At 43.2% G+C, this 25,493-nt stretch overlaps 2 protein-coding genes across 2 annotated transcripts in view; one reads left to right on the top strand and one right to left on the bottom strand.

Annotated features, from left to right (window-relative positions):
- Positions 1 to 9,496, top strand: part of mapk8ip2 (mitogen-activated protein kinase 8 interacting protein 2) — a gene marked incomplete at its 5' end in the record, with an annotated part of 39,585 nt that extends 30,089 nt beyond the window's left edge. Inside the window, 10 exons of the mRNA XM_083763467.1 lie at positions 401 to 604; positions 1,159 to 3,397; positions 4,255 to 4,463; positions 5,120 to 5,195; positions 6,812 to 6,984; positions 7,082 to 7,191; positions 7,294 to 7,419; positions 7,574 to 7,644; positions 7,755 to 7,853; positions 9,407 to 9,496. Coding sequence (XP_083619593.1) covers positions 401 to 604; positions 1,159 to 3,397; positions 4,255 to 4,463; positions 5,120 to 5,195; positions 6,812 to 6,984; positions 7,082 to 7,191; positions 7,294 to 7,419; positions 7,574 to 7,644; positions 7,755 to 7,853; positions 9,407 to 9,479 — 3,380 coding nt within the window. The 3' untranslated portion in view covers positions 9,480 to 9,496. The remainder of the gene's footprint in view (positions 1 to 400; positions 605 to 1,158; positions 3,398 to 4,254; positions 4,464 to 5,119; positions 5,196 to 6,811; positions 6,985 to 7,081; positions 7,192 to 7,293; positions 7,420 to 7,573; positions 7,645 to 7,754; positions 7,854 to 9,406) is intronic.
- Positions 9,497 to 12,105: 2,609 nt separating this feature from the next.
- LOC310857109 (arylsulfatase A-like) lies at positions 12,106 to 24,571 on the bottom strand (the record flags this gene model as incomplete). Its single annotated transcript, XM_083762722.1, has 9 exons — positions 12,106 to 13,148; positions 13,245 to 13,347; positions 13,440 to 13,567; positions 16,963 to 17,087; positions 17,926 to 18,095; positions 18,844 to 19,062; positions 19,267 to 19,507; positions 23,737 to 23,910; positions 24,525 to 24,571. The coding sequence occupies 9 exons, from the start codon at positions 24,569 to 24,571 to the stop codon at positions 12,859 to 12,861; spliced, it is 1,497 nt and encodes a 498-aa protein (XP_083618848.1). The 3' UTR covers positions 12,106 to 12,858.
- Between the last annotated feature and the right edge of the window lie 922 nt (positions 24,572 to 25,493).

The following is a 25,493-nucleotide window of genomic DNA, read 5'->3' as shown; positions in this document are numbered from 1 at the left end:
AAGATGTGCTGTTTCACTATATACTGTATGTGCCTGCATGCATATCCAAAAGCGTTTTTTTTTTTTTTTCTTTAAGATGTTCACCTCTAATGTCCAAAGTATGCTGACACAAAGGGTGGCTGATAATGCGTTTCAACATTTTTTCAACTGATCATCCAAATGAGATATCGGCAAATAAGTGATATTACAATAATTGTAAACATGTTCTTGAGTTCATTGTTTATCCCCCAAAATCACAAAGGCTAATTTGACCTTTGGGATAGGACTACACAAATAAGTCAGTGTTTCCAAAGACGTAGTTACTGCACTACGGCAGTATGGGCATCATGTTGAAAGTGGTTGATTTAACATGGCAACATGAATGTCCCTCTATAGTTATTATTGTCTGCTCTACTTTCAGTGCGTCTGTCGCCCACCCACACGTGCTTGGAGGATGGCAGTCATGTGACAGGACAGTGCCCAGCTGCCCCAGTCTCCCAAGCACCAGGGTCCCAGAGCAAAGGTACTCCCCCAAAACAGGCAGGGGAGGGCGGGCACCCTCAGTCCCCTCGCAGGCCCCTCCTTTGCGACATGGAGGGTAACAGGCGGGAGAGGCCCGAATACGGTAACAAGATGGCCGACCGTCCAAGTTCAGAGTTCATCCCATTAACATGAATGTCATGTCGTGATGTGCCGTGAAGTAACGTGATGTGAAATGGACACCTTTTGCGATATATGAGTTCAACAAAACACAATTATTTTGTACTGACATCCACCATTCTTCCTCAAATTGGATCATGTACTTTGGGGAAGCACAATTTTATAATCTAATATGGCTGATAATTTGCTGAACTCTATATCCACACTATATGTTTTTTGTTCATCCCCCATCCTTCCCTCACTGACTGTGAACTTAAATGAACTGTCATTTTTATTGTCTCCTTAATCTCTAAAGTCTCTTCTCTCCCTCCCTGCACCCTCCCTATCATTATTCATTCCCTCTCGACTCTTTCATTATCTCATCCTCTCGGCTCCCACAATTCCATGCTCTCCTCACATCTAATTCTTTACTCTGATGCATCTTCTCATTACCTCATGTCTTCGTTAATTCCGTCTCATCCCTCATCCCCTACGCTCGTCATCTCCATCTCTGTTTCTCTGCACCTTCCTTTCTCGCAGGTTCATTCGGTCAGCATAAGTCTCACACCTGCCCTGGTGATGTCATTGGTCCCCTCATCACAGAGCCTTTGATTCAAACCTCCAGAGTTCCCTCGGTGGACGAGCACTCGCAGTGTTCCGACACGGAAGTGGACCACGACCTCAACAGCGGCCACGGCCACAGGCATTCGACCCGATGCACGACCGACACCTACACAGTCACCAGCGAGTCGGGTATGGACCCCGAGTTGGAGAATGACCCGGACGGAACAAGCCACTGCTTGTCCTCCACCGCGCCCATCGGAGCCAACGACGGCGCCGACACGCCTCTGTCCGACGAGGAGCTGGAGAAGGACTTTGAGGTGGAGTTCATGCGCAAGGAGACCTACGACTTGGTATGCAAGGAGAACCACAGCTCGACGTACGTGGAGTTCCCCTCCATCGAGCCCTCCGAGCTCGCCTCATTCTCCAGCTACCTGTCCTCCAGTCGCTCGGATACGCTCGACCGATCCAACAGCTCGGCCATGGCCCGTGAGGCGGCGGCTAACGATTCCACTTCTCCGTCGTCGGACCCGGGGATCGCCGACATGAACGCCAAGCGGAGCTACGTGACATCGGACCCGGATCAGGACCTGAGCTCCCCCGGGTCAGACTCTGACATTGAGGGTGAGCTGGAGGCGGCATTCGCCTGCGGAGGTCCTCTGGTTTCAAACATGATCTCCTCCATCTCGGAGACGGAGCTTGACCTCACCAGCGACGACAGTAGCAGCGGACGCTCCTCTCACCTCACCAACTCCATTGAGGAGGCCAGTTCGCCCACTTCGGACCAGGAGTTGGACCCAGATACAGAGTTAGAGCAGGACAGTGGCATTGTGGGGATGAAGGCATCTCTGCTTCTGGGCCAGCCTGACCCGATTAAAGAAGGCTCTCCTCTACCATCTCCATCTCCCTTACCTTCCCCCACCCTGGTGACACCTTCCCCTGTGGACTCGCCCTACCTCCCACCAGAGCCCTATGATGACGGACTGGCTCTGATGGGGCTACAAAATGTGGATGATGAGTCTTATGAGCCCCAGGCCGACCCAGATGAAACTCTGCCCCCAGCCCAGCACTGCGAGGACAGCCTCTCCAGACAGATGGTGCTGGAGATAGAACCAGACCATGGCTTGGAGAGCTTCAAACGCTCCTTCTACCTGCCAGTAGGACCCAGGCTCATGCCCAACTCTGATGACTATGATGGAAGTGAGGGAGACTCTGAGTCAGAGAGCGAAGATGAGCTGAGCGAGAACTCGGACTCGCCCTGGCTGCTCAGCAATTTGGTCAACAAGATGATCTCAGAGGGGTCTTACCCAATCAGCTGTCCCGAAGAGTGCTTCAAGAGGAAAGTGTCTACGTCCGATACCATCTCGCCGTCCTCGGACATTGAGGCAGATAGCTTCAAAGAAGACAGGCAAGGGAAGAAATCGTGGATGGAGGGATCAGAGGAAGAGGACGAGGATGGCCTGACAAGAAGAAGGGAGCAGGCAGAGGAGAGGGAGATGAGTTCAAGACTTTCCAATGAAGAACTGCTGAAAGGCAATGACAGGTTTGGTCCCTGTCTGTACTTGAGCAACCCCACCGCTGACACCATCGCCCCTGTGATTGTGGAGCGCTACCTCAACAAAGGAAGCCATGCCCATCTCATTAAAGACTCTGAGAGGAACTTGAAGACCAAGCCTTCGAAAAATGCCAGGAGACAGGGAGACGATGAAGAGGACGACACCAGGGAGCCGGATAACGACTTGATGATGCTGGAGGGGAGGAAGGACCTTGACTCACCGAGCTTCAGTGAGAGCGTGGCCAGCGACAAAGATGAGGGGCGAGAGACAGATCCCAAGCCCACGGGTCGATCCTCAGCTTCCCTGGAGCGCATCACCGAAGTAAAAAACAGCCTGACACTGGACATCCCCACTGCCCAGACCAATCGTTGCTTCAGCCTCACTTATTCCACCGACAACGATGAAGAGGAGGACTGCTCTCCCTTCATGAGTGACTTGAGGAAGCAGTCGTCTTACAGGGGCAGTGACCTTTATCTCGACAGTTCGCCGCCCATTGATGACAGCGTTCGGAATCTGCCCTTGTCAGACCAGGACCACCCGCGGTGTGAGAAAGAACTGGGTGTGAGACTGCACACAGATGACGAGGGACTGGCTTATGACTCCATGAAGTACACACTTGTGGTGGATGAGAATACCACTCTGGAGCTGATCAGCCTAAGGAGGTATGTTTCTAGACCAGTGGTCCCCAAACTCTTTTGGCCGTGCACCACTTGTTACCTCCTGACCTAGCTGACGCATCCCCAAGCAAATTTTTAAGGGGCGCTAATAAACAGCTTTTGTCCCCACACGTCTCAAGATTTGCCATTGACCACGGTAAGAGAATTCCGGTCAAATGTCCACTATTTTTGCCATTGACGATGAACAGAGAAATTGCGTCAGAATTCCGTTAAATATGACGTAAATTAAACATCAAAACATTAAATTCCATTGACATTGAAGGGAAAACATATTCATATGTAAACGAGCAAATCGGCTAACCAATCACATGTTGGTGGGAGCGCCTGGCCAATAAGGGACCACCTTATGTACCTTATTTAGCAATGTCAAATGTCCGCTAACATAAATTGATGTACGATGACAAGAGCGCCCCTCATTTCATACGGGTGTGATTTCTTTAATATGATTATGGCAAATAATCACGGAATGTCACTGCACTGAGAGACATGCAGCTGCTGTATTTTCATGTCACGCACCCCCTAGAGGGTGTTCGTGCACCACAAGGGGTGCATGCACCACAAGGGGTGCACGCACCACAGTTTGTGAACCCCTGTTGTAGACCAAAAAAAGAAAAAAAGTCTGTCTGTGGGTTATATGAATATTTACCCAATGACAAGTAACAATGAACTTGCGACTCAAAATTAACTACTATTCATTGGATTTTCTTGGCCAAAGTAACCGTTTTGGACATACACGTTTTCTGCCCGACAGCAACGATGTGCTGCTGCAGTCCTGCTGTCCCAGTGGTGATCTATTGTCTGCTATGTGTGTACCTAACATGTCTCCACACGTCTCCTCCCAGGTGCACTTCGGTTCTGAGTGATGACAGTGAGCTGTCCACGCTGTGCGACGAGGAGCCTCTGGGGACCGGCCAGGTGGTCTATGGCCGCGGTGGTGACGAGCTGCGCTCAGAGCTCCTCAGCTCTTCAGAGGACTCCTCCCCGGAGGCCGACCTGCCGTTCTCCAAGAAGTTCCTCAACGTCTTCGTCAACAGCACCTCGCGCTCCTCCAGTGAGTCACCACGCACAGCCACTGACACACAGCACTTTACTGGAAGCCTCTGTCATCATCGACATATGTGCCAACAGTAAAATAACCACTTAAGTCGAGAGAGGTCTCTATAGGGTTTTTTCTTTAGCAAGGAAAATCATTAGTGAGCACGGAGCAGCATGCTTCTTATAATGCTGTCATTTCAGAGCTCTCTAAATGAATAGATTAGGATGTCAGCCATGATGATGCATGAATACATGAGCTAATAAACGTAATGTAATAAGCACACACAAGAGTTGGCAGGAGGGCTGTGCTTTCCAGTACATGTATGATCATCACTCATCATTTAATGAATGTTGGAAGGCTGATTAGACTGGCTTATGTTACCATTTCTCAAATTCTCTTGGGCTTTCAATTGAGATGTTTTTTACTCAACATGTTTTTCAGAGCAAGGTCAGAGCAACACATAATTTTAAATGCTGGAAATTCAAATAATGTGAAAAAACAGAACCTATATGCTATGATTTGGTATTCTCATGGACTTTATAGGCCTACATTTTAGAAATTGGTGTTTGAACCACAGCAAAATAAGTTGTCCATTATCTGTTGCCCTACCCTTTCAGGTAACATACTGTAGCTGTTCTGCTGCAACATCACATTATCTCTTACATGTTTAGGCACAGAGTCCTTTGGTCTTTTCTCCTGCACGATCAATGGAGAAGAGAGGGATCAGACACACAGGGCAGTCTATAGGTAAGCCGTTCTGTTAACATATGGTTATCAGTGATTTACCATGTCAACACAGGAACAGATGACATGCTTTAACCACTTAAACACCATATTGTGGGGAAAGCATTCGCGGAAAATAGCAGATTGACAAGCTTTGATATAGCCTACTAGAAAATACAGGTACACAAGCATAGAGCCCTGAGGGACTCCGCTCAACCTATGGGGTTTAAGTGGTTAAAGCGCAGTGACACTTTAGTAGAGGTTTGGATTGTGCCTACGAGGCATTAGCCCCCCTCTAAATACCCCCCCCCCTTGCTGCCGGCGTTACTTAGCCATAATGTAACTCCAACTATTGGCGATATATCTTCAATAGTTGTTCCGTTGATTAGAAATTGATGGTCAAGATATTGTCTCCTCATTGACTGTCATATTGCAGCATTTAAATCAATCAATCGTTTTGTTGTATTGTCCGTTTGTCAAAAAAAAAGAAATGCAATAAATATATTGTTTAAAAAAAAATCAATCAATCAATAAAATCAATAGAATTCAAATCTCAACTTCCTGATCTGCGGATCCAGTCTTGGTCTTTTTCCCAATTCATTATAAAAGTCAAATCAACAGGAAGTCGCTTTTTTTATCTGCTCGGATTTGTTACGTTATAGTGGTAGAATCTGCTTTGTTAGCATTTGTTTATGTGCAGAGTGACTTGAGAACTGTATCTCCATGCAATGTGAGTCTTGAAATAGAAATTTCTAATCAATGGAGCAACTATTGAAGATATCTTGCCATTTTTTGGAATTACATCATGGCATGCTACAGTAACTACACAATCCCAACCTCTACCCAATTGTCACTGTTCTTATAACCGTAAATTTTCATTAAAAGCAAAACCTTGAACACTTTAATTACTACCAATTGATTTTTAGGAATGGAGTTTGTAAAATGGGTCCCTAGGCAGTTATAGTTTTCACTTTACAGCATGCAGTACGAGACATGACCATGGTGAATCACCAATGATAACAGGGAATAAGGCACGTGTCCTAGCTACAGCTGTGTCCCTAGTCAGTGCTTCTGCAGGGGAACCAATAATATTCTTACAAGACACCACCGTCGCATTACTGTGTGTGTGTGTGTGTGTGTGTGTGTGTGTGTGTGTGTGTGTGTGTGTGTGTGTGTGTGTGTGTGTGTGTGTGTGTGTGTGTGCGCGTGTGTGTGTGTCATTGCATTAGCTGCGTCTGTATGTTCATACACATACAGTATCTATCCCATGCACATGCATACATGTGAGTGCGTATGTGAGCATGCCCCTCCTCTTTCAGTACACAATCATTTTCAGTCATTTCTTTGTCTCCTTTCTCTGGTCCTACAGTGCGCCTCCTCCCCCCCCGTTCCATTCTCCTGGGTGAATGTGTGCTGTTCCATTACAGCTGTCCACTGGGAGTCACCCAAAACCAGACAGATGCTTCCTCCCATTAAACAAACCCAAGCTCTGCAAGATTTCCTAGTTTGGCCCAGTGCAAAAATCAGCTCAGCTTGTTAGCGTGTCATGATGCGAGGACATCATTGGAAATGAAATGTAGCACAGATTCTGTTCTGCTCTTCATAGTATTGCACGTCTGTCTCTATGCTTCCGTCTGCAGGTTCATTCCAAGACATGCAGATGAGCTAGAACTGGACGTGGATGACCCTCTGTATGTGGAGGAAGAAGAGGATGACTACTGGTACAGAGGTTACAACATGCGTACTGGAGAGAGGGGGATATTCCCTGCTTTCTATGCCCACGAGGTCATTGGTCAGTCCAAGGAGTTGCTAGGTGAGCGGAGGCCATTTACATTTTTAGAAGTTGTAAATATTTTGTTGTGTTACGAAGATGATCTCTTCTCATGTCGTTTCTCGTCTCTCTCCTGTAGGAATGAAGAGGAACCCAGCATGGACTGAAACATTCAACGTTCAGTTCTTGGGTTCTGTGGAGGTACCTTATCACCAAGGCAATGGCATCCTCTGTGCTGCCATGCAGAAGGCAAGTGCCCCCCCCCCTCAACTCCCCACACATGCACACACCCATACACGCACGTGTGCAAATGCACACAACATAATTCAAACCTTTTTTTCCGGGTGTTAGATTGCGATGTCCAGGAAGCGGACAGTTCACGTGCGACCACCTTCTCTGTGTGAGTTGGAGATAAGTATGCAGGGAGTCAAGCTGATCATGAGCCTGGACGATGATGACTATGACACTTTGGATGAGGTGAGAATAAAGGATTGACTGGATCAATGCAAAGGACTGACACATAGAATAGAAGCCTCAGATAAATGGAGCCATGAATGGGATTTAATTTGCAATAAATAGGTAAAATCTTAATGCTCTTTTCTTTACATCTTATATATTTCTGCATCTCCAGTACGATAGATGTAGTCACTTCTTCCAGATGAAGAACATCTCCTTCTGTGGATGCCATCCCAAGAACAACTGGTACATGGAATAAATGCATATTTTCTCTGTTTTCTCTATATAGTTTGGACTGAACAGAGATTTCTCACTCATTGCACATTTCCTCTCTCTCTCTCTCTCTCTCTCTGCAGCTACTTTGGCTTCATCACCAAGCACCCCATGCTGAACAGATTCGCTTGCCATGTGTTCGTATCCCAGGAGTCAATGCGGCGTGTAGCAGAGTGTGTCGGGTGAGATGATGCTACCCTTGAGATACACAGGCTTTTACACTGATTCACAGATAGGGACATATAAACATATTTTGTGTATTGTTATTAGGCTAGCTATCATGTTAAGGGAAAGAAAGGGAGAGGAAATTTACACTATAGAAAATGGTGTGACTGTTACTATTTTCTCTACCATTGCATCTCATCCACTTTTATTTACACTTTATTTTGTGCATTATTTAGATTCGTCAACCTGAACCTTATTATAGAATATTAGGCATGTCTCCTAAATTAATTATTCCTTTGAATGATTCCTTTGCTGTGATTTTTTTATTTTATTTGTATTACTTGTGTGGTTAGAATATTTAAATATGTCTTCCCTGTGTATTTTTGGTTTCTTCCTGAAAGCTTTGAGTCAAATTGACCAATCGAAATACCTCACCTAATTCCTTTAACATAGCCTACAACAACATCTGTGGGTGGGGCTTCAGTTAAAAAAAAACAGAAAACCAGCTATACTTAATTAATTGGTGGGTGTGGCCACATAAAAACATAATTTTAACACTTTCCGTACACTTTTTTGAAAGAACTCTCCCTCCTAGTATACCGGTAATCATAACAATATGGGATGATCATGTTTTAGGGGGGAAGAAAATCACGCCACTCCATCTTTAAGCTTTTCTTTTTCTTTGACTTTCTATTTATTTATTAATTGAATAATAGCACATGGAATGACGATAACAGAACTGATTTGAAATGAAAATTTCTCAAATCAAGGCATCAAGAAAACAGAACTCTACCACAGAGCCCTTCCCCACAATCACCTGTGTGGCCCATGTACCGAGTGATTGATCCCAGACCCACACCCTTGCCTCATGTGTGTAAAATATAACTGGGGAAGAACACAGTGAGAAAGAGACAAAAGGCTATTAAAGAATATTGAGCTAAGGTCCATGAATCAAGTGTGTGTGTGTGTGTGTGTGTGTGTGTGTGTGTGTGTGTGTGTGTGTGTGTGTGTGTGTGTGTGTGTGTGTGTGTGTGTGTGTGTGAGAGAGCACGTGTAGTGCATGCGTCCCCATCCATGCCCTTAATGACTGCAAGCTTGTTAACTTTGGTCTGAATCAGGCGCATTGGGTTTGAATTATTAAATATATTGATGGTTCACTATCCTCAGACAGAACTAGGGTGTGAGACAGATGGCAGCGGGCATCATTTTCTCCCTCTGCTGTGTCTGTCAAGTAACAGACATGGACAAATACAGCATGTATCTTAAACAATAAACCTATGATGAATATGTGGCTTCATTTAACAGACATGTCTTTAGCTGTGTTTCAAACAGAATTACATTTTACAGTACACTTTAACAAAATGTGCTGCTCCATTTGGAGGAGGACTAAACACTTGGCTAGAGAGACGGGACATCGCTGCCAAATATGTCATTAACAAAGTGATAGATATGGAACTGGAGGACTTAATGTACTCTGTATCTGTTTTGCTGATAAGAGAGACTGGCTGGGAGAGTCTGGAGGCAGATCTGTTATCAGAGCTTAATATCATTGCATCTGTCCCGTCTCCAGGAGAGCCTTCCAGGAATACTACCAGGAGCATCTGGAGTACGCCTGCCCCACCGAGGACATCTACCTGGAGTAGGAATTGTTGCCATGACAGCGGCCTCCATCCTCCTCCTGCTCACTGCTTGTGTATGCTTATCGGTTTTTGCCACCAGAGGGCGCCAGTGGAACAGGTCTTCTCTCCATTGCGAAATACACTTGTGCATCCCTTCTGCAATCAGGGATCTCTTTTTTATTATTTTGTGTTTCCCATTCATCTTCTATTTATCTGTTTGTTTATTGTCTGTCCTCTGGGGACGGGCTGCCTGTTTCTTTTATTCATTTTTCTTTTCAATTATATAAAACTAAGAGGCAGAGCATCAGTTAAGATCCCCCTCTGTTTTTTGTAAACAAACAAAAACGAAAATGATATACCTACTGCTGTTTCACTTTTGAATGCATGGCTAGTAGGATTATTGCACACAGACACACCCAGAACACACATGCAACAGAACAGCAAGCAGCGCAACAGCCATTAAAGAGAATGATGCAGAATTGATGATGAGTTGGTGGTTAGTGAACTGTAAATATGTATTTGTCATTCGACAAAACTTGTTGATTTGATTTCTACAGGTTAAAGACTAGAGAAGAGCACACAGCAACATCTGGATTATGCTGTGTACAGTGAAATGTCCTTACCCGTGTTGCGTACAAGACTGTGTAAGTCTGTGTTGTAAATATTATGTATAGAGAGTAGAGACATACAGGCGCCTCATACAAAACCATGGAAGATGATGATGGACAGAGTTGTTGCTCTCAGTCTTCCTCTCTTTTTCTGCGTGAACACAAGTGGTTTTAAGTGCAGTGGCAGAAGGGCTTGCGGACGATGTGGAAAAGTCATGAATCATGATGTTAAATGGATCTGGAAAGACAGCTACTGTGCGTGTTATATGTCTCACGATTCGCAAAACAACAACACATTTTTGCAGTGGTTGAGTGCATTGACACTCACAGAATCAGGACCATAAATGATGTTTAACACGATAACGTATGGCTCTTGATGAATAAATAGTCCCTTTGAATCAGGGCAAGAAAGAGTCTGTTGGAGAATGTTGACAACAGCAATGTGTTGTTTTAACTGCAGCAGCATTGTGGTTGCTCACCTTCACTATAGCCTAGGAGGTGCTTTGATGAGTAATCAGATACAGTTAGGATAAATATAGATCATAGACTGTATGCTTTTGCAGCGGTCAATGTAACTTCAAGGTTCAAGAAAGCAAAGGTCATCTGAAGCCATACTAGCAGGATTCTGACTATTAAAACACCCTGCAACACTACACAGCAAAAGAAAAAACACTCAAAAGTTTGAGTTGTAGTTTTCATTGATACCACTAGTCTCCATTTTTTGTTTTGTTTTGTTTAAACTTTGCTAATTAAATTGGGGAAATAGATGACTGGATTGTCATGACGATAAGTACCAGTAGTAGTTATGTGTCAGTAAAATTGATGATTGATGATTAATGAATTACCACTAAGGATTTTACTGTATATAGGCTACGGTTATCAGACTTATAAAAAGGAAATGAAGCAGCTACTGTATGTCTATGACAGCTATGTCTATGACATTGAAAGAAGGGTGGTATTTCTTGTGCAGCGGGCTTGGGTAAGCTTTGTTTTTCATTTCTGAGGTTGATGCTTGATATAACCAGTACTCTGCAGGTTAGGAGAGAGATGGCTACGTTCTCTCATGTATTCCTTGCATTAACTCCATGGTGGTCTCGATGTTTACACATTTGATTGAATCATACGATAACCTCTTTGAGGGGTTGTTGTTTTAGCATACTGTAGCCTGCAGCATAAACATTACAGGGAGGAGAGAGGTAGATTTTAAAATGTATGTGGATACAGTCAACTGAACCCCAGAGGTGGAAGCCTATAGGTTTGTACGACGTCCCCAAATATCAGGTGCATCAGGGTAGATGAGGGTCATCGCTTTTAAGATACACATCCTCTGCTGCTGCTTTCAATCACCAGTCACAGAACAAAACCTCAGATCTGTGAGATTTCCATGGTGTCAGTTCCTTTGACGGTTAACTTGACAAGAGGGCAGTAGGGTGTAATCTACAAATGTATCGCTGTCTGTTAGGTACTGTGTATATACTGTATATATAGTATAATAGCGAATCAAAATGATACTGCTGTGTCCTTTATGTTAAGTATGTTATTGAAACAAATGAATATGTAAAATTGAAGTGACAAAAACAAAAACATCACAACCAAACGAATAACCCAGAGGGATGAAGAGAAAAAACGAAGTAGTTTTTTTGTGTGATCTGCCATAATTTTATTTCAGGATTTCCTCAGCACCTGCCATGAACATTGGTATTTGGAGTTCTCGCAAAGCCCATGAGCACTCAGACAGGCTTCAGCAGCACATTTAGGGCACATCATTATTCTGTGACACACCCACCAGAGTACTGACAAGTCTGCTGTTAGAGCTGAATAGTGACCTTGTCGGCTGCCATAAGAAAACTATTATTTCATCTTCTTGCCAATTATAGTCGCCTTTGAGCTCCAACAGTGCACCCCCATCACTGACCTGTACGTATGTCCTTATTTCCGTTTTTCTATCTCGTTACGGCTTAGTTACGACCATTCTGTCCATATAGCTTCACAAGTCAACAACCGAGGATCAACTTGTCCTGTTCAGCCGCTGAGACATACGTTAACAGTTAAACCAAACTTTCGAATTTGCTACATAAACAAGATTCTTCACATTATACCTAGAGCAAATCAACATGTGACGGAACAAATGTATCTTATCTTCTACCTTTAAAAAAAATCAAGGACTTGTAAAATTCAAAGGAAAAAGAAAGACAAAAAAAAGACAAAAAATTTAATCACTCTGCCTTGTCATGGGTTTGGTCTTATGAATAAAATATATGCTTGATGTCCGAAAATGTCTGTCTCCATCTGTATCATTTATCAGTGGTCATCATTGTTGGGCCATTGGAATAACTTAAACACTGAACTTTATATGATTGTCAAGTACACCGATATTGCAGTGCTTGAAGATGATTCTGTCAGTACAACTGGACCACAGTATCAGTGGACAAAAGGACAAAAACAATGGAAATAATTAATATCGTGTAAAGGCCAGGCATATTAAAACAGCTATATAATATAATATTCAAGTAAAAGCCAGGCAAACCAGGCAATGTTAACTTTAGAAAATAAATGTAACCAAAGTAAAAAATCTTCCTGAGTCCTCACTGAGGAAGCAATTCAATAGCCTTAGACATAATTCATTAGTCAAGACTCAAGAGTACACATCATCACAACATAATGAACAAAAATTATCATGTCGTAACCTTTTGTTATTTCACTCATATACTTTTGTTTGAGTGACATCAGTGGTGTCCTTTGTTACGTTCCCTTCTACATTCAGTTTGATCTGCATTTTTTGTCACTTTGCCTCATTAACACTGACAGCAGCTGGGTTTGGGGCTACACTGAGGGTTGCAGCAGGGCACCAATGCAGGGTCGGCCCCTCTCCGTATTTGGCTCTCTCCAAACACCATGGAGGACTCAAACTCAGCCTTAACCTTCAGGATCTTGGCCAGTAATGACTGGAGGTCTGGTCGGCCCACCAGGGAGAGAGGATAGTTCTCAGAAGGGTCTGAGTCCAGGTCAAAAATAAGTGGGGGGTTGTGAGCCTTGAGGGGAGCGTCACAGTCTCTGTCTGGGGTTGTACTGCTTGGGATGCTTCCTATATTACGATGAGCAAAGATGTGTCAAAAACCTCCTGCCTTATGACTTGACATGGACAAAATATTTACTCTTAGACATAGGAAATACTACATACCACATGTGAAGAAGTGCACCTTGTAATTCCGGAACCTGAGAGCGAACATGCCAAATCTTTCACTGGGATCCATGGGGTAGAACATCATGAACTCCCTCTTACTCTAGAAAGACATGCAAGTAAATTAACTGATTAGTTGGATATTAACTAAACTATGAATGTTGTTGAATGACAAGTGTGATGCCTCTATAGTACCATTCCATGTTTGACTAGGATATCCGTCATATCCACCCCATCAAGCTGCACTTGGGGCAGTTTGGCTCCTGCCAATCCTGCAAAGGTGGGCAGGATATCCAGGGTGCTGGCCAACTCATGGGTCACCCCTGAAGGATGCATGCAAAACAGAGTAGACAACAAACCAACTTAGATGAGAAAGAAATGCAGCCTAACCATTTAACCCCCATTTGTAATTTGTAGTATACTAGAATTTTGCGGCCGCTTTGCGGCCGCTCATCCCAGAGTTACCTTGCCGTGCACTATGGGAAGAAGGAAATTGCGGGAGTTGACTCCACATGTAGTAACGGATGGTAGGGCATTAACCAAACGTGATTTTTGATAGTCGACTCGAATACCATCAAAATCGATTTATAGTCGATTAGTCGGCGGTAAAATATGATATTTATTCCATCCAATCAAGCATTAAAACATCGTGTTCTGAAACAGCCAGCGAGTGAAGCAAAACAGAGCCGGTGAATGCACTCAATGCAGGCCGTGTGGAATAGTACTAAGAGAGTGGCGACACACTTCCTATGGGCTATAGTTCCAAACTATCCCATTGAGATAGAATGAGCACTTCCGCATTCCATTGTTACAGTGGGAGTCAACGCGAGTGTCGCCACTCTTACTAGATTACGCTGAATGCCGCTCTGATTAGCCGAAATTAGCTCAGCTGTTTCAAGTCAAAGTTGCAAGTCCACAATGACTCATGGATGGACGCGTTGTGAGCTTGTAGATCTGCTATTTTTGATGCGCAAGACCGTTCTACGGAGCAGCATAGCATGTTACGTTGTTGTTTTGGAGAGTGGAGACTGAAGCGGGGAGGAGGAGAAGGAATGAACCATGCGATGTTTTTCATACAACCCTAAATGTTCAACAATAAGTTACAACCACAGTTCCTTTGGTTTTCAGAAGTAGCTACAAGTTAGGAGGAGGTTTGCTAGCTAGCAGGCTGCCAGGCTATGAATCAGATGCTCAACTACTTAACTCCATCGCGAGTCTTTTGCGACTATTAGAACTATGATCGTGCGGCATAGCTGTTTGTTTTTAATAATGCCACACACGGCACGCCTGGACTTTTGTTGGATAAGCATGAAGAAACATGAAATCACGGCAAGAGCTACTGTAGTTTGACTGTCACCAAACTGGATAATATTGGGCAGAGCGAGGAGGAACTCCTGCTATACTTTACTGTACCGGACGACGACGACACGTCTCCAATCTAACTTGTTGAACAAACTACAGTAATAAACTCACCAATAGTAAAAGTATTTACACACTGTAGTTGTCCCCATTGATCTTATGAGCCTATGAGGCATATCGCATATGCTTTTCCCAAAGAAAATCTGTCTTGAATGCTGCTATAGTGCCACCGCCGCCCACCGCACCTACATGAGTGAGGGTGACGGCAAAACCCACGTACAGTAGGCTTGTATATGATATGAAAACAATCAGCCAAGAATGGATTAGTACTGAAGTTGGCGAACTACCAACAAAACAACCGAGCTCACAGCTGCATGCCTGCATGTCTGCTGTAGAAAAGCAAAAAAAAAAAGAATTATTTAAAATAATATTAGCAAATAATCGGATGTCAATTAACAGTGTCGACTAGTGTTTTGCTAGTCGACTAGTCGACTATTCGATTATTATGTTAATGCCCTAACGGATGGGTTATTAGTTATTATTATGTGTCCTTATTAGTGTAGTGTAGTCAACACGTTATGGCTCATACACACTGCCCGGTATTTGCTCCAATTATGCTGTCGGGGAGCATTTTTGGCACTGACCGACAAAACGGCTGATCTGACGTTAAGCGGTGCCCAAAAGGTAGATCAGGATCTACCAGTATAGATCACAAAGGCTTTGCAGGTAGACCACATGACATGGCCCTAAAAATATATATAATTTTAATATAAAAAAAGAATTTTGCATCTGCCGCTTGAGATGACCTGAGATGACTTGATTGATTGACATCAAAAAGGGCCTGTCAGCTCAAACACACAATGCAATACTTGTTGTTGTGTACAATCATCAGTAGCAAAGTCAAATACCAAAATTAAAAACCAATGGGATGATAGTTTTATTTTGCTGGTCGTTTTGAAAGTAGCTCTGAAGTAAAAAAAAGTGTGGGCAGCCCTGGTATAGATGATTATATATATATATTCATTCCGTGGGTAAATCCCTGTAGGCTACCCACATATTGGTAGCATATTACCTATATTAGCCCAATATTGGCGTTACGCATTTCAGTTGAATAATGTTGTGTGCGCACGTGCGGGTGCGGAGAAAGACAGTTATTTAATGAAACTCAAGATTATAACGTCCTGTCTCGCTGCCTCCGTGTATAGGCTGCATGGCTATTCCTGTGTGTGTGTGTGTGTGTGTGTGTGTGTGTGTGCGCAATGAAAAGTACTCTGCAGGCGAAATGGCGAATTCGAACGGTGTAATTGTAATAGTTTGGTACAAACCAAGTACTGTGGAAGAACAATGTTGATGTAACTAAGAGATTCGCTGAGTAAGGAATAAGCAAAATCGTGAGGCGAAGATTCCTCTCCTTCCTTGTTTTTTTTCTGCGGACAGGACTGTCAGGGAGACTCGGAGATCAGAGCAGCACAGGGGAGTGGCTTAAAAGACGGGGTAGTAGTTGCCAGGTTGGCGAATTGTAAGCGAGTCGTAGTGTGTGTTGAATGGCATTTGAATGGCATTTGTGGGCTTGTGAATGAATTTTCTCACATGTAATTTGTGCTCACTTGCATAGACCTGGCGAATTTAGCGTGGTGAAAGGGCAACAGTGTTCCGGGGGTGTGGGTGCTTGGGGCGATAATATTTGTAGTAAACAAATGCATTGCAGCCGTGAGTGTGGACGGGAGGCATCTTTGGTGGCACTGCAATGACCAGTGTTTGGCGGGTGGTGTCGAGTGTTGGCGTTGGGCGCAATAGGAGGAGATAGATATACACTGTGAAGGTAAGTGTGTGACGTCACTGCCGTGTGAGTGTGTGTGGGTGTAGTGTGTAAGATGGTGTTGTGGGTGTTGCAATAGCGACATAGCTGTTGTGGCTTTGGGTTTCTTGCCATGTGTTGGGTACAAGTTCTCACTTGTTAATATAGATGACTGTGTCATGCAGCAGAAATAGTCAATCTACAAGCTCACAATGCATTTTAGTTTTTTCACCTATAATGCCCAAATATTGGGAAGCTAGATTGAAACTAAACAACAGGCATTGGAACTGCAGATACCGTAGGTACTAAGTACTATTATGATGCAAGGCCACAGAAGATCAGAATTCAACTACAGTATGAGTGTTCTGGTCGAACTGCATTAACCAAACCTTGTTTTGTGAATCAAACTGCACTCGGATGAAGTAGTGAACTACAGGTATTGTGAAAACTTAGGTTGGGTGATGCTCCACAATACAGTGGACCTAAACTTCAGTGGCTGTTGATAATACCCAGTTCAATCACAGTGTACTACTGTCTGTAGGTAAAAGAAGTCACAGATACCTGGTCTGATCGTCCCGGGCCAGAAGGCGATGCCTGGCTCTCGTACGCCGCCCTCATAGGTGGTGGCCTTCCCACATTTTAGAGGACCAGCGTTCCCTCCACGGGACATACGCATCAGTGAAGGGCTGGACACAAAGAGAGGAATAACATGTCATTTCATAATCAGTAATAATATGGCAGATCAAAGTGCCATAAATAGTATGTATTACCCGCCATAGACATAAGATGCCTACACCTTTTTAGAAGATAAACATAGATTATATAGCAGGTTAAAATGTCTGCTCTTTTAATATTATATATATTCTGTTTAAAATGACTATATTGTGATTGTAATCATTGCTATAGTGTTTGATCAGTAACAGGGCTTTCCCCGTTGCCAATAAACAAAAGAAAATCACACCTGTGTGAAGTGAGGGGCGTTCTTATCATTATACATCATCATACATCATCTCATGAACAACTGAATTCATGTGATTGGTTAGCCGATTTGCTCGTCTACATACAACATACATTTTCCCTTCATTGTCAATGGCATTTAATGTTTGTGTCGCCACAAATTTACGTCATATTTGGCGGAGACATTTGACCTAATTTCTCCTTTCATTGTCAATGGCAAATAGCTCTATATAGGAGGAGGTAGCGCCCCTCAAACATCACACCTGTGTGAAGGGGCTTTTATCATCATACATCATCATAATTCATAAATCATCTCATTCCGGCCAATCAGAATTTGCGTCTTCACCTTCTTCTTCAATGTTTGTGTTTACGCAATGTTTGTGTTTACACAAACACTCAAAACTGGTCATTCATTATCAATGGCATTTTAATGTTTGTGTTTACATGCACACTAACAGCTGGACATATAGGAGGGGATAGCGCCCCTCAAAAATATATGTTCAGGTGTGTTGTCAATTTCAGTTAATCAGAAGAGAGTACCGATTTAGAACAGGGGCACCAACCCACCCATTATCAGAGGTAAAGAAAACCAGAGTGTTGTTAATCTGCCCCGTTTTCTCCAGGGTGGAAAGGATGTTTCCCACAGTACTGTCTAACTCCATCAGAGCATCTCCATAGGGGCCCCTCGGAGACAGATATGCCGTCTCTGGACCTGCATACTGGGGGTAGTGTGTGTGCTGGACGAGGTTGGAAGAAAGTTTAAAATGTCACTTGGGATAGAAACTGAAAAACAAAACTTTTAAATACATTCATTAGACAAAATATCAAGGCCACCAGCTCCAGCTGAAACTGAATGATCAAATATATCCAGTATAAAGCTATTTGGATCTCATCGTAGGATTTCTAAGCACAATCTCTTCCATGACTGAGGAAGTGATTGTGTAAACAAGTCAAGACTATCATTTCAATACTTTGTGTAAAGGAACAAACTAATTACTATTACTATTACGAGTGTACTGTACATTCAGTCTAAGTACAGGGCCGGGCAATTACGCAGAAATATATCTAAATCTAAATTTAGAACCAATAACCGACTTATAACCGAAAAATCGAGAAGCAAGGTTTTTGTAATAAATAAAATGTTTATATATTAAGGAATCTACAAAAAAATGTGAATAGATCTTTTTTTATAATTGACTAAATTGTCTGATTAACAACTATCATAATAATCACTATTATAATAATAATCACTATTATAATTTATTGTACAATGGAGGCATGCACAAATATCCAATATTGATGCAACACGTTGTGTAGATTGGTTATTTTCACTATATTAAAAATAAAGTTTGAACACGGAAAAGGTTTGAAGTCATTTCACCAGCCCTACTAACAACATTGTGAGCTTGTAGATCAGTTTTCTTGGTCGAGAAGTGACAACTTGGTAGTGTTTAAATGAGGCTTCAGTTTGCCCCTGATGCTTACGTGGTTAGGATAATAGAGGAAGAAGGGTTGCTTCTTCTGGGCTGAAGCAGCGATGAAGGCCGTAGCAAAGTCACTGTAAGCCCTCTCCAGGTCCAGGAAGTGGACTGGCTGCTGTATGATGGACTTGTTGTGCATCAGTGGGACGGTCACTGTGTCTTTGTTACAGAATCCAAAACACTTAACATCAGGGGGGAAACAAGTCAGGTTATGACAGGGTCCCTGAGGAAGGAGTATGGGGGAAATAATTAAAAGAAAGAAAATATATACTTTCCCAGAATTGCATGACAAAGGTCTTTAATTACCGACCAGACTTTAAAGACCTCATATATTTGACCTTTGTTCTATGTATCATATGCTGTGATAGCGTTGTTTAGTTCATTATTTTTTTTCCAAATGCGGCAATGATTATGTTATGACACTGACCTGATCATGAGAGTAGGGGATCCCAAGGTACTGGTCAAAGCCCTGACGGGTAGGCAGGTACGTGCCATTAGCCCCATATCCCAGATGCCACTTCCCCACGGCAGCCGTGGCGTAGCCAAGAGGCTTCAACATCTCCGCGATTGTGGTCTCATTCAGTGGCAGACCCCCAATAGAATCTGGGTAAAAGACTCCTGGGTAGATACCCGAACGGGTATGGTAGCGCCCTGTCAACAAAGACGCCCTGAAAGGCAACATGCAAGCTTGATTTATAGTAATATTCTCATCAGGTCAAATATGTATTGTGCAGACTGTGTGTGTGTGTGTGTGTGTGTGTGTGTGTGTGTGTGTGTGTGTGTGTGTGTGTGTGTGTGTGTGTGTGTGTGTGTGTGTGTGTGTGTGTGTGTGTGTGATAATGCCAGCCGATGGTCGGAGGTAGACAGGTCCACAAACATGTTTCAGGCATTTTATTGACCTCCAAAGGTGTCTTTAGACAGGGCAAATACAAAAATAAATAATAACTACTGGCCAAAATAACGTTCCACATACAGGAAACAACATTAACACTTAAGAAAGTAACAAACAGCAACTGTTACAAGCTTAAATGCCTCCTGCACGATAAGGACCTGGCTCACAGTTCTAACCTGTTGCTCTTTCACGACTAGCCTCAAGTGAGACTGAACTGCCTCCACCTGCAGCAATCCTGCTCTTAAACAGGTGGGGCAAACCATTAGTAAGTGATAATTAACTCACCACACGGCTAACTAAAGCCTACGAGTAATCTTTCACACTATCTTTTAGAGGAATATACAATCAACTACATTTCATTTACTAAGACAACATAATACAATGAAATATGCAACATAAAAGGAACAAACACCCCTCCTCCTCCACAGTACTTGGCACCCTCCAATCTAGAGAGGAGTGCCAGCCCTGCAGAGGGGGGACAGGTGACAAATAATGCAACCTCAGTGTCAATACAAATATAAACATATTTAAACCTCTTGCAATCATTGTGTGGAATAATGACAATGTCATTTGTACAAAATATATAGGGCACGGGCTGCCCCGTGACAGCGTGTGTGTGTGTGTGTGTGTGTGTGTGTGTCCGCAATTTATGCAACATCCCCAATTAGCTGACTGCTCAGTGTGAATGGCCCGGCTGCTCAAGAGTGTGTGACCCAAATGCGACCCCAATAATCTGCAGGCCGGGGTCAATAGGTCGTACTACAAACATACTCCAAACAGACATACAAGCCCTTCCTTGGAGCGGTTAGCACCAGCACCGGCGCTCAAAAAGGCTTTTTTGTTTTTTCTCGGCTTGATTACTGCAGTGCACTTTTTTCAGGACTGCCTAAGAAAACAACTGACAGATTACAACTTGTCCAAAATGCAGCAGCCAGAGTTTTAACTAGAACTAAGATGAGAGAACATATTACTCCAGTTTTGGCATCACTGCACTGGCTTCCGGTTGTTTTTAGGATTGATTTTAAAATTCTTCTACTTGTCTATAAAGCTCTCAATGGTCTCGCACCTTCCTACCTACATGACTGCCTACCTAAATATGTCCCAAACCGCCCCCTAAGGTCTTCCACCGCCGGCCTGCTCGCTTTGCCCAAAAAAATGGCAACTAAAAAATACGGGGAAGCAGCTTTTTGCTTCTACGGGCCGTCGGCATGGAAAAAGCTCCCACTGTACCTTCGTCAGGCAGCCTCTGTAGACATTTTTAAAGCTCAGCTCAAGACCCACTTCTACAACATTGCCTTTAATTGATCTTTTATTTTTTATTTTTCATGTCCTCACTGTACTGCATTACTGCTTGTTTTTTAATGTCGTTGCCTTGCTTTTCTTTTATTCTCCATTGTTCTGTAAAGCACTTTGAGCTGCATTTCATGTCATGAAAGGTGCTATACAAATAAAGTTTTATTATTATTATTATTAACTGTCCGAGATGCTTGGCTTGAGACGTGGTTAAACCCCTTTATTTGGAGTCTGAAGTCATTTGCATGGACTCTATAAATTCATTACAATTGAGTAATTAGCTCTTATAGCTCTGGTCCATAGCTCTAATGCGTTGCAACGCATTAGAGCTATGGACCAGAGATATGCCAAATACATAAAATAATTATTTGAACAACATAGTCATGTGATCAACACAGATCTGCACAATTTCCCATCTTCCATTCTGATTGGCTAAGATTGGCTTCCAAAGCTCACATGATTGGTCCGTTTCGAACAAAATGCCACAAATCACAAACAGTGTCCAATTTCCATGAAATTATACACGCACATTTAGGACGACATGCCACTATTCTTTTCCCAAATCAGCCTCACGGTGGCACTATAACAGGCCAATTCCTGTTTTTACCATAGAGTATTAAAAGGATAGAGACTGATCTGGCGCGAAGCTCCGTCCCCTCCGCTATTCATGTCAGTGGAAGTTGCTCAGTGGCGTTTTGAAGCACACGGAGGGACCGTCTATTTCTGCCTTTTTGGGCGCATTTTCGCATTTGACCTCCAAAATTTGGAGGTCAAATGCGGAAGTGCAACCGAGCGCTCAATGTTAAAGCTCAGCTGCACGGGGTTTCCTTATCATGAATCCACGGGTCTGCCTGCAGTCCTTCCTCTTACCACTAGGGCCCAGCGCTTCAACATTGGAGTGCCTAGCTGGCTCCTAGCCGCAATTTGCAACTCTAGATTTTTTTATAATGGGATGAATCTAGAGTTGCAATACCCTCCATTGACTCCCCACTCATCTTTTTTGGTTTGCGTTCTGCTTGTCTTAAACGACGTTAAACTCACCAACATTGCAGCTGTAGTCCAAGCTTGAATTATCCTCTTTCAATCTGCCAAGCTTGTTTTTCATAAGAGATGTTATGAGCTACTTTCTGTCAAGACATCCTCTGCAAGTGATTCTTTTTCTAAGTGCTGGAGTTTGGAAGCACTCGTCGTACGTCACTGAACGGCCCTGCGTTCCACCTGTTTCGAATTTGCACATAATGCAGGAGGCAGCAGCGCGACCCGTGCTTCCAAACTGCAACACTTGAAAAAGAATCACTTGCAGAGGATGTCTTGACAGAAAGTAGCTCAAAACATCTCTACGGTGGATTTTTATGAAAAACAAGCTCGGCAGATTGAAAGAGGATAATTCAAGCTTGGACTACAGCTTCAATGTTGGTGAGTTTAACGTCGTTTAAGACAAGCAGAACGCAAACCAAAAAAGATGAGTGGGGAGTCAATGGAGGGTATTGCAACTCTAGATTCATCCCATTATAAAAAAATCTAGAGTTGCAAATTGCGGCTAGCTGGCCCCTTGGTTTTTACCTATAACTGCATCACAATTTATGTACATGCGCACTCCCTAGAGCCAGAGGCCATGGAAAAACATTTTCCTTGCATCCCTCCACATCTGCTGGTTATAGCGCCACCATGAGGCCGATTTCTGCAAAACACATTATTTATGTTAGTCGCACATATTTCAGACCAAATCTCACGCAAATCGGTACACACGATCTCTGTAGTCATGTGATCAAGAGCCTGTTGGATTTCTCAGATTATATTCTACACTGATGCTAAAATGTCCTTTTAAAGTTTTCAGGAGTAGCCCGTTTTGTACAAAAGGCTGCACATGTCCTGCTCATCCAGAATAATTCTATCCTCAGAGATGCTATGAGTGATCTGGCTCTGCATTTCCTCAACAAAATGAAGAAAATTGTTGCAAGAAACAAACAAACAAAAAAACATGTTTATATAGTAGCCTACTCCTAAACATTTTGCCAAACATCACACACACTCCTATCCTCCTGGTGGAGACCTGTGCCCTTTTTCGAGTTTACATCTGTAATGGTGTCGTGATTAGCCTAATATTTAGACTCTCGTCTCGTAGATAATGTATTTATCGATTCTGACATTTTTAATCTACGAGATGTCATAGATTAAAAATGTCAATCGATCTACGAGTCTAAATATTAGGCTAGTGACTGTTTGATTGATTGATTGAAATATTTATTAACAGTTTGTAGAATTTACAGTACATTTTAAGCACAAACTCAATACAAAGACTGTTAACTGTGAGTGGACGACCCAATTAAGCATTAGGCTACACTTGTTTACAACAGGGTCCACATTGTTCAATTCATCAAAACATTTAGAGACATACAAACATTTAGAGACATACAAATAGACATTTCTATGTAGCTAAAGAACAGAACAGGAATTCATCATATAGGAAGCAAAAAAGGGAAAAGATACATTATACAGTGAGGGGAAATGGGGGGTGGGGTGGGGGGGATTCAGATTTTACAGAGGCCAGTTTCGAATTGCAGCCATCCGTAGGTGCCCTTTGAGAGCGGTTTTGAAGGAGTCAAGGGAATGTGTTGTGATGTGTGACAATAAATTCTGATTCAGTCATGAGTGCACTGAGTGACTGCATTGTCACTGTCATGGTTTGGTGACTTGGGTCACTATAGCTACCTGGACGGGCTGCAGGCTCCACAGGTGCTGTAGAAGTCAGTGAAACGGAGTCCCTCGGCTGCCAGGCGGTCCAGATTGGGAGTCAGTGAAGTCGGATGTCCATAGCAGCCCAAATCTCCAAATCCCAAATCGTCAGCGAAAAGTAGTACAAAATTTGGTGGTAACGCTAAGCAGCTGGAGAAAAGCAACACACTTAAAAATGCAAAGGTGATTTGATCCATTTGATGTCGCATTTCATTTGCAAAAAGTCGAGCTTGGGAGAAGATAGCACTGTCTTAAGTTCTTTTGGTTTCCTGAAAAGTCTGGTGACAGTGACGCGATGTTATCTTTCCTGTTCGGCAGGCTGTACACAATGTGTGCAATGCTGCCCTCCACAGATGGCTCTGGGGTATACTAACCCTACAGCACTTTAGAACAGGGGTTCTCAACATGGGGTGACAGGGCCGGGTCCCGAAATTATTTTGGGGGGGTCCCCAAATTATAAAGTTTTTATTTTATTTTATCTGTTTTTTGCAACAGAATGGCAGGAAATGGAAATTTAGAGTTTACATATAGTAGTGCATGCATAAAATTTCTTTAATGAATCTGGTTTCGGTATTTATTTATGATGTATTTTCTCTATTATTAAGGTTATTAGTGGTCAATTTGTATTGGTGGTGGGGAGGGGGTCGTGAGACATGGCCAAAGCATTTTTGGGGGTCCCCAGGCAAAAACGTTGAGAACCCCTGCTTTAGAATATAGTATAGAGTGGATAAAGCTGGTGTAAATATAGCCTTAAAAGAGACTACTTTGAGAACTTGATCTGCCAATTCCTCAGACATCTGCCACCTCTCATTTCTGTACTTCTCACATGAGAACAAGACATGTTTAACTGTCTCCATCTGTGTCCACACACACACAGACAGACAGTCCGGCTGGATGTTTTAAGCAGCTGGCTAGACCACATACCGGTAGTCCCAGTCTCAGCCTGGTTATAACAATGTCATCCCTTCTCCCAGAGTCCATTGTACATTTTATTTTATACCGTTATTCGGTATATATGTCTATATAGATGGCTGTACAGTAAAATACAGCCTGTCCCTTTCCTCTTCTCCTTCTCCTTCCCAATCTTTTTTTACCACTGGATCTCTAGTCTAGTTCCCTGCAAATGCTAAAACACTCACATTTTCCTAGTTGAACCTTTTGTACCTATACCTTTTTTAAAGCTTTTTTGGCCAAGCCATTTCATTGCCTTCGACCCCAGAGTGCCCAGGTACCCACACACAAAACCAACTTGGCAGCCCATCCTCTCTATCCTGTAAAATAGAACACATAATCAAAGTCAAAGTCGTAGGATTGGTCACAAACGTTACCGCAGTGAAATTTGTTCTCCGTATTTGACCCATGTCTTGGAGCGGTGAGACGCAGCAATTGAGCGGTGAGCTGCAGCCGTGCCGCGCTTGGGAATCGACCAGATCAAGTCAGAATGGACTCCTCCACAGTCATGCCAAACGCAGTTTTCCCGTAGACAGGGTCCAAAACCCCAAACCACACCAAAGGGTCAGGACAAAACGTTTTTTTAAGGTAAACCACACCAATGCAATGCAACTCATTGAGTTGCATTAGTGTGGTTGACCTTAAAACGTTTTGTCCCGTCCTGACCCTTTGGTGTGGTTTGGGCATTAGACCCGTCAGACGTCAGTAAAGATCTCCACGTACTCTCTATTGAACTGACCTAGGTACCTATGCTATGCACATGATCACTTGACCGCTCTTCT

The sequence above is a fragment of the Protomyctophum parallelum genome (assembly GCF_964188405.1).
Source record: "Protomyctophum parallelum genome assembly, chromosome: 4".
NCBI lineage: Eukaryota > Metazoa > Chordata > Actinopteri > Myctophiformes > Myctophidae > Protomyctophum > Protomyctophum parallelum.
This window is presented reverse-complemented; position numbering and strand designations above follow the sequence as displayed.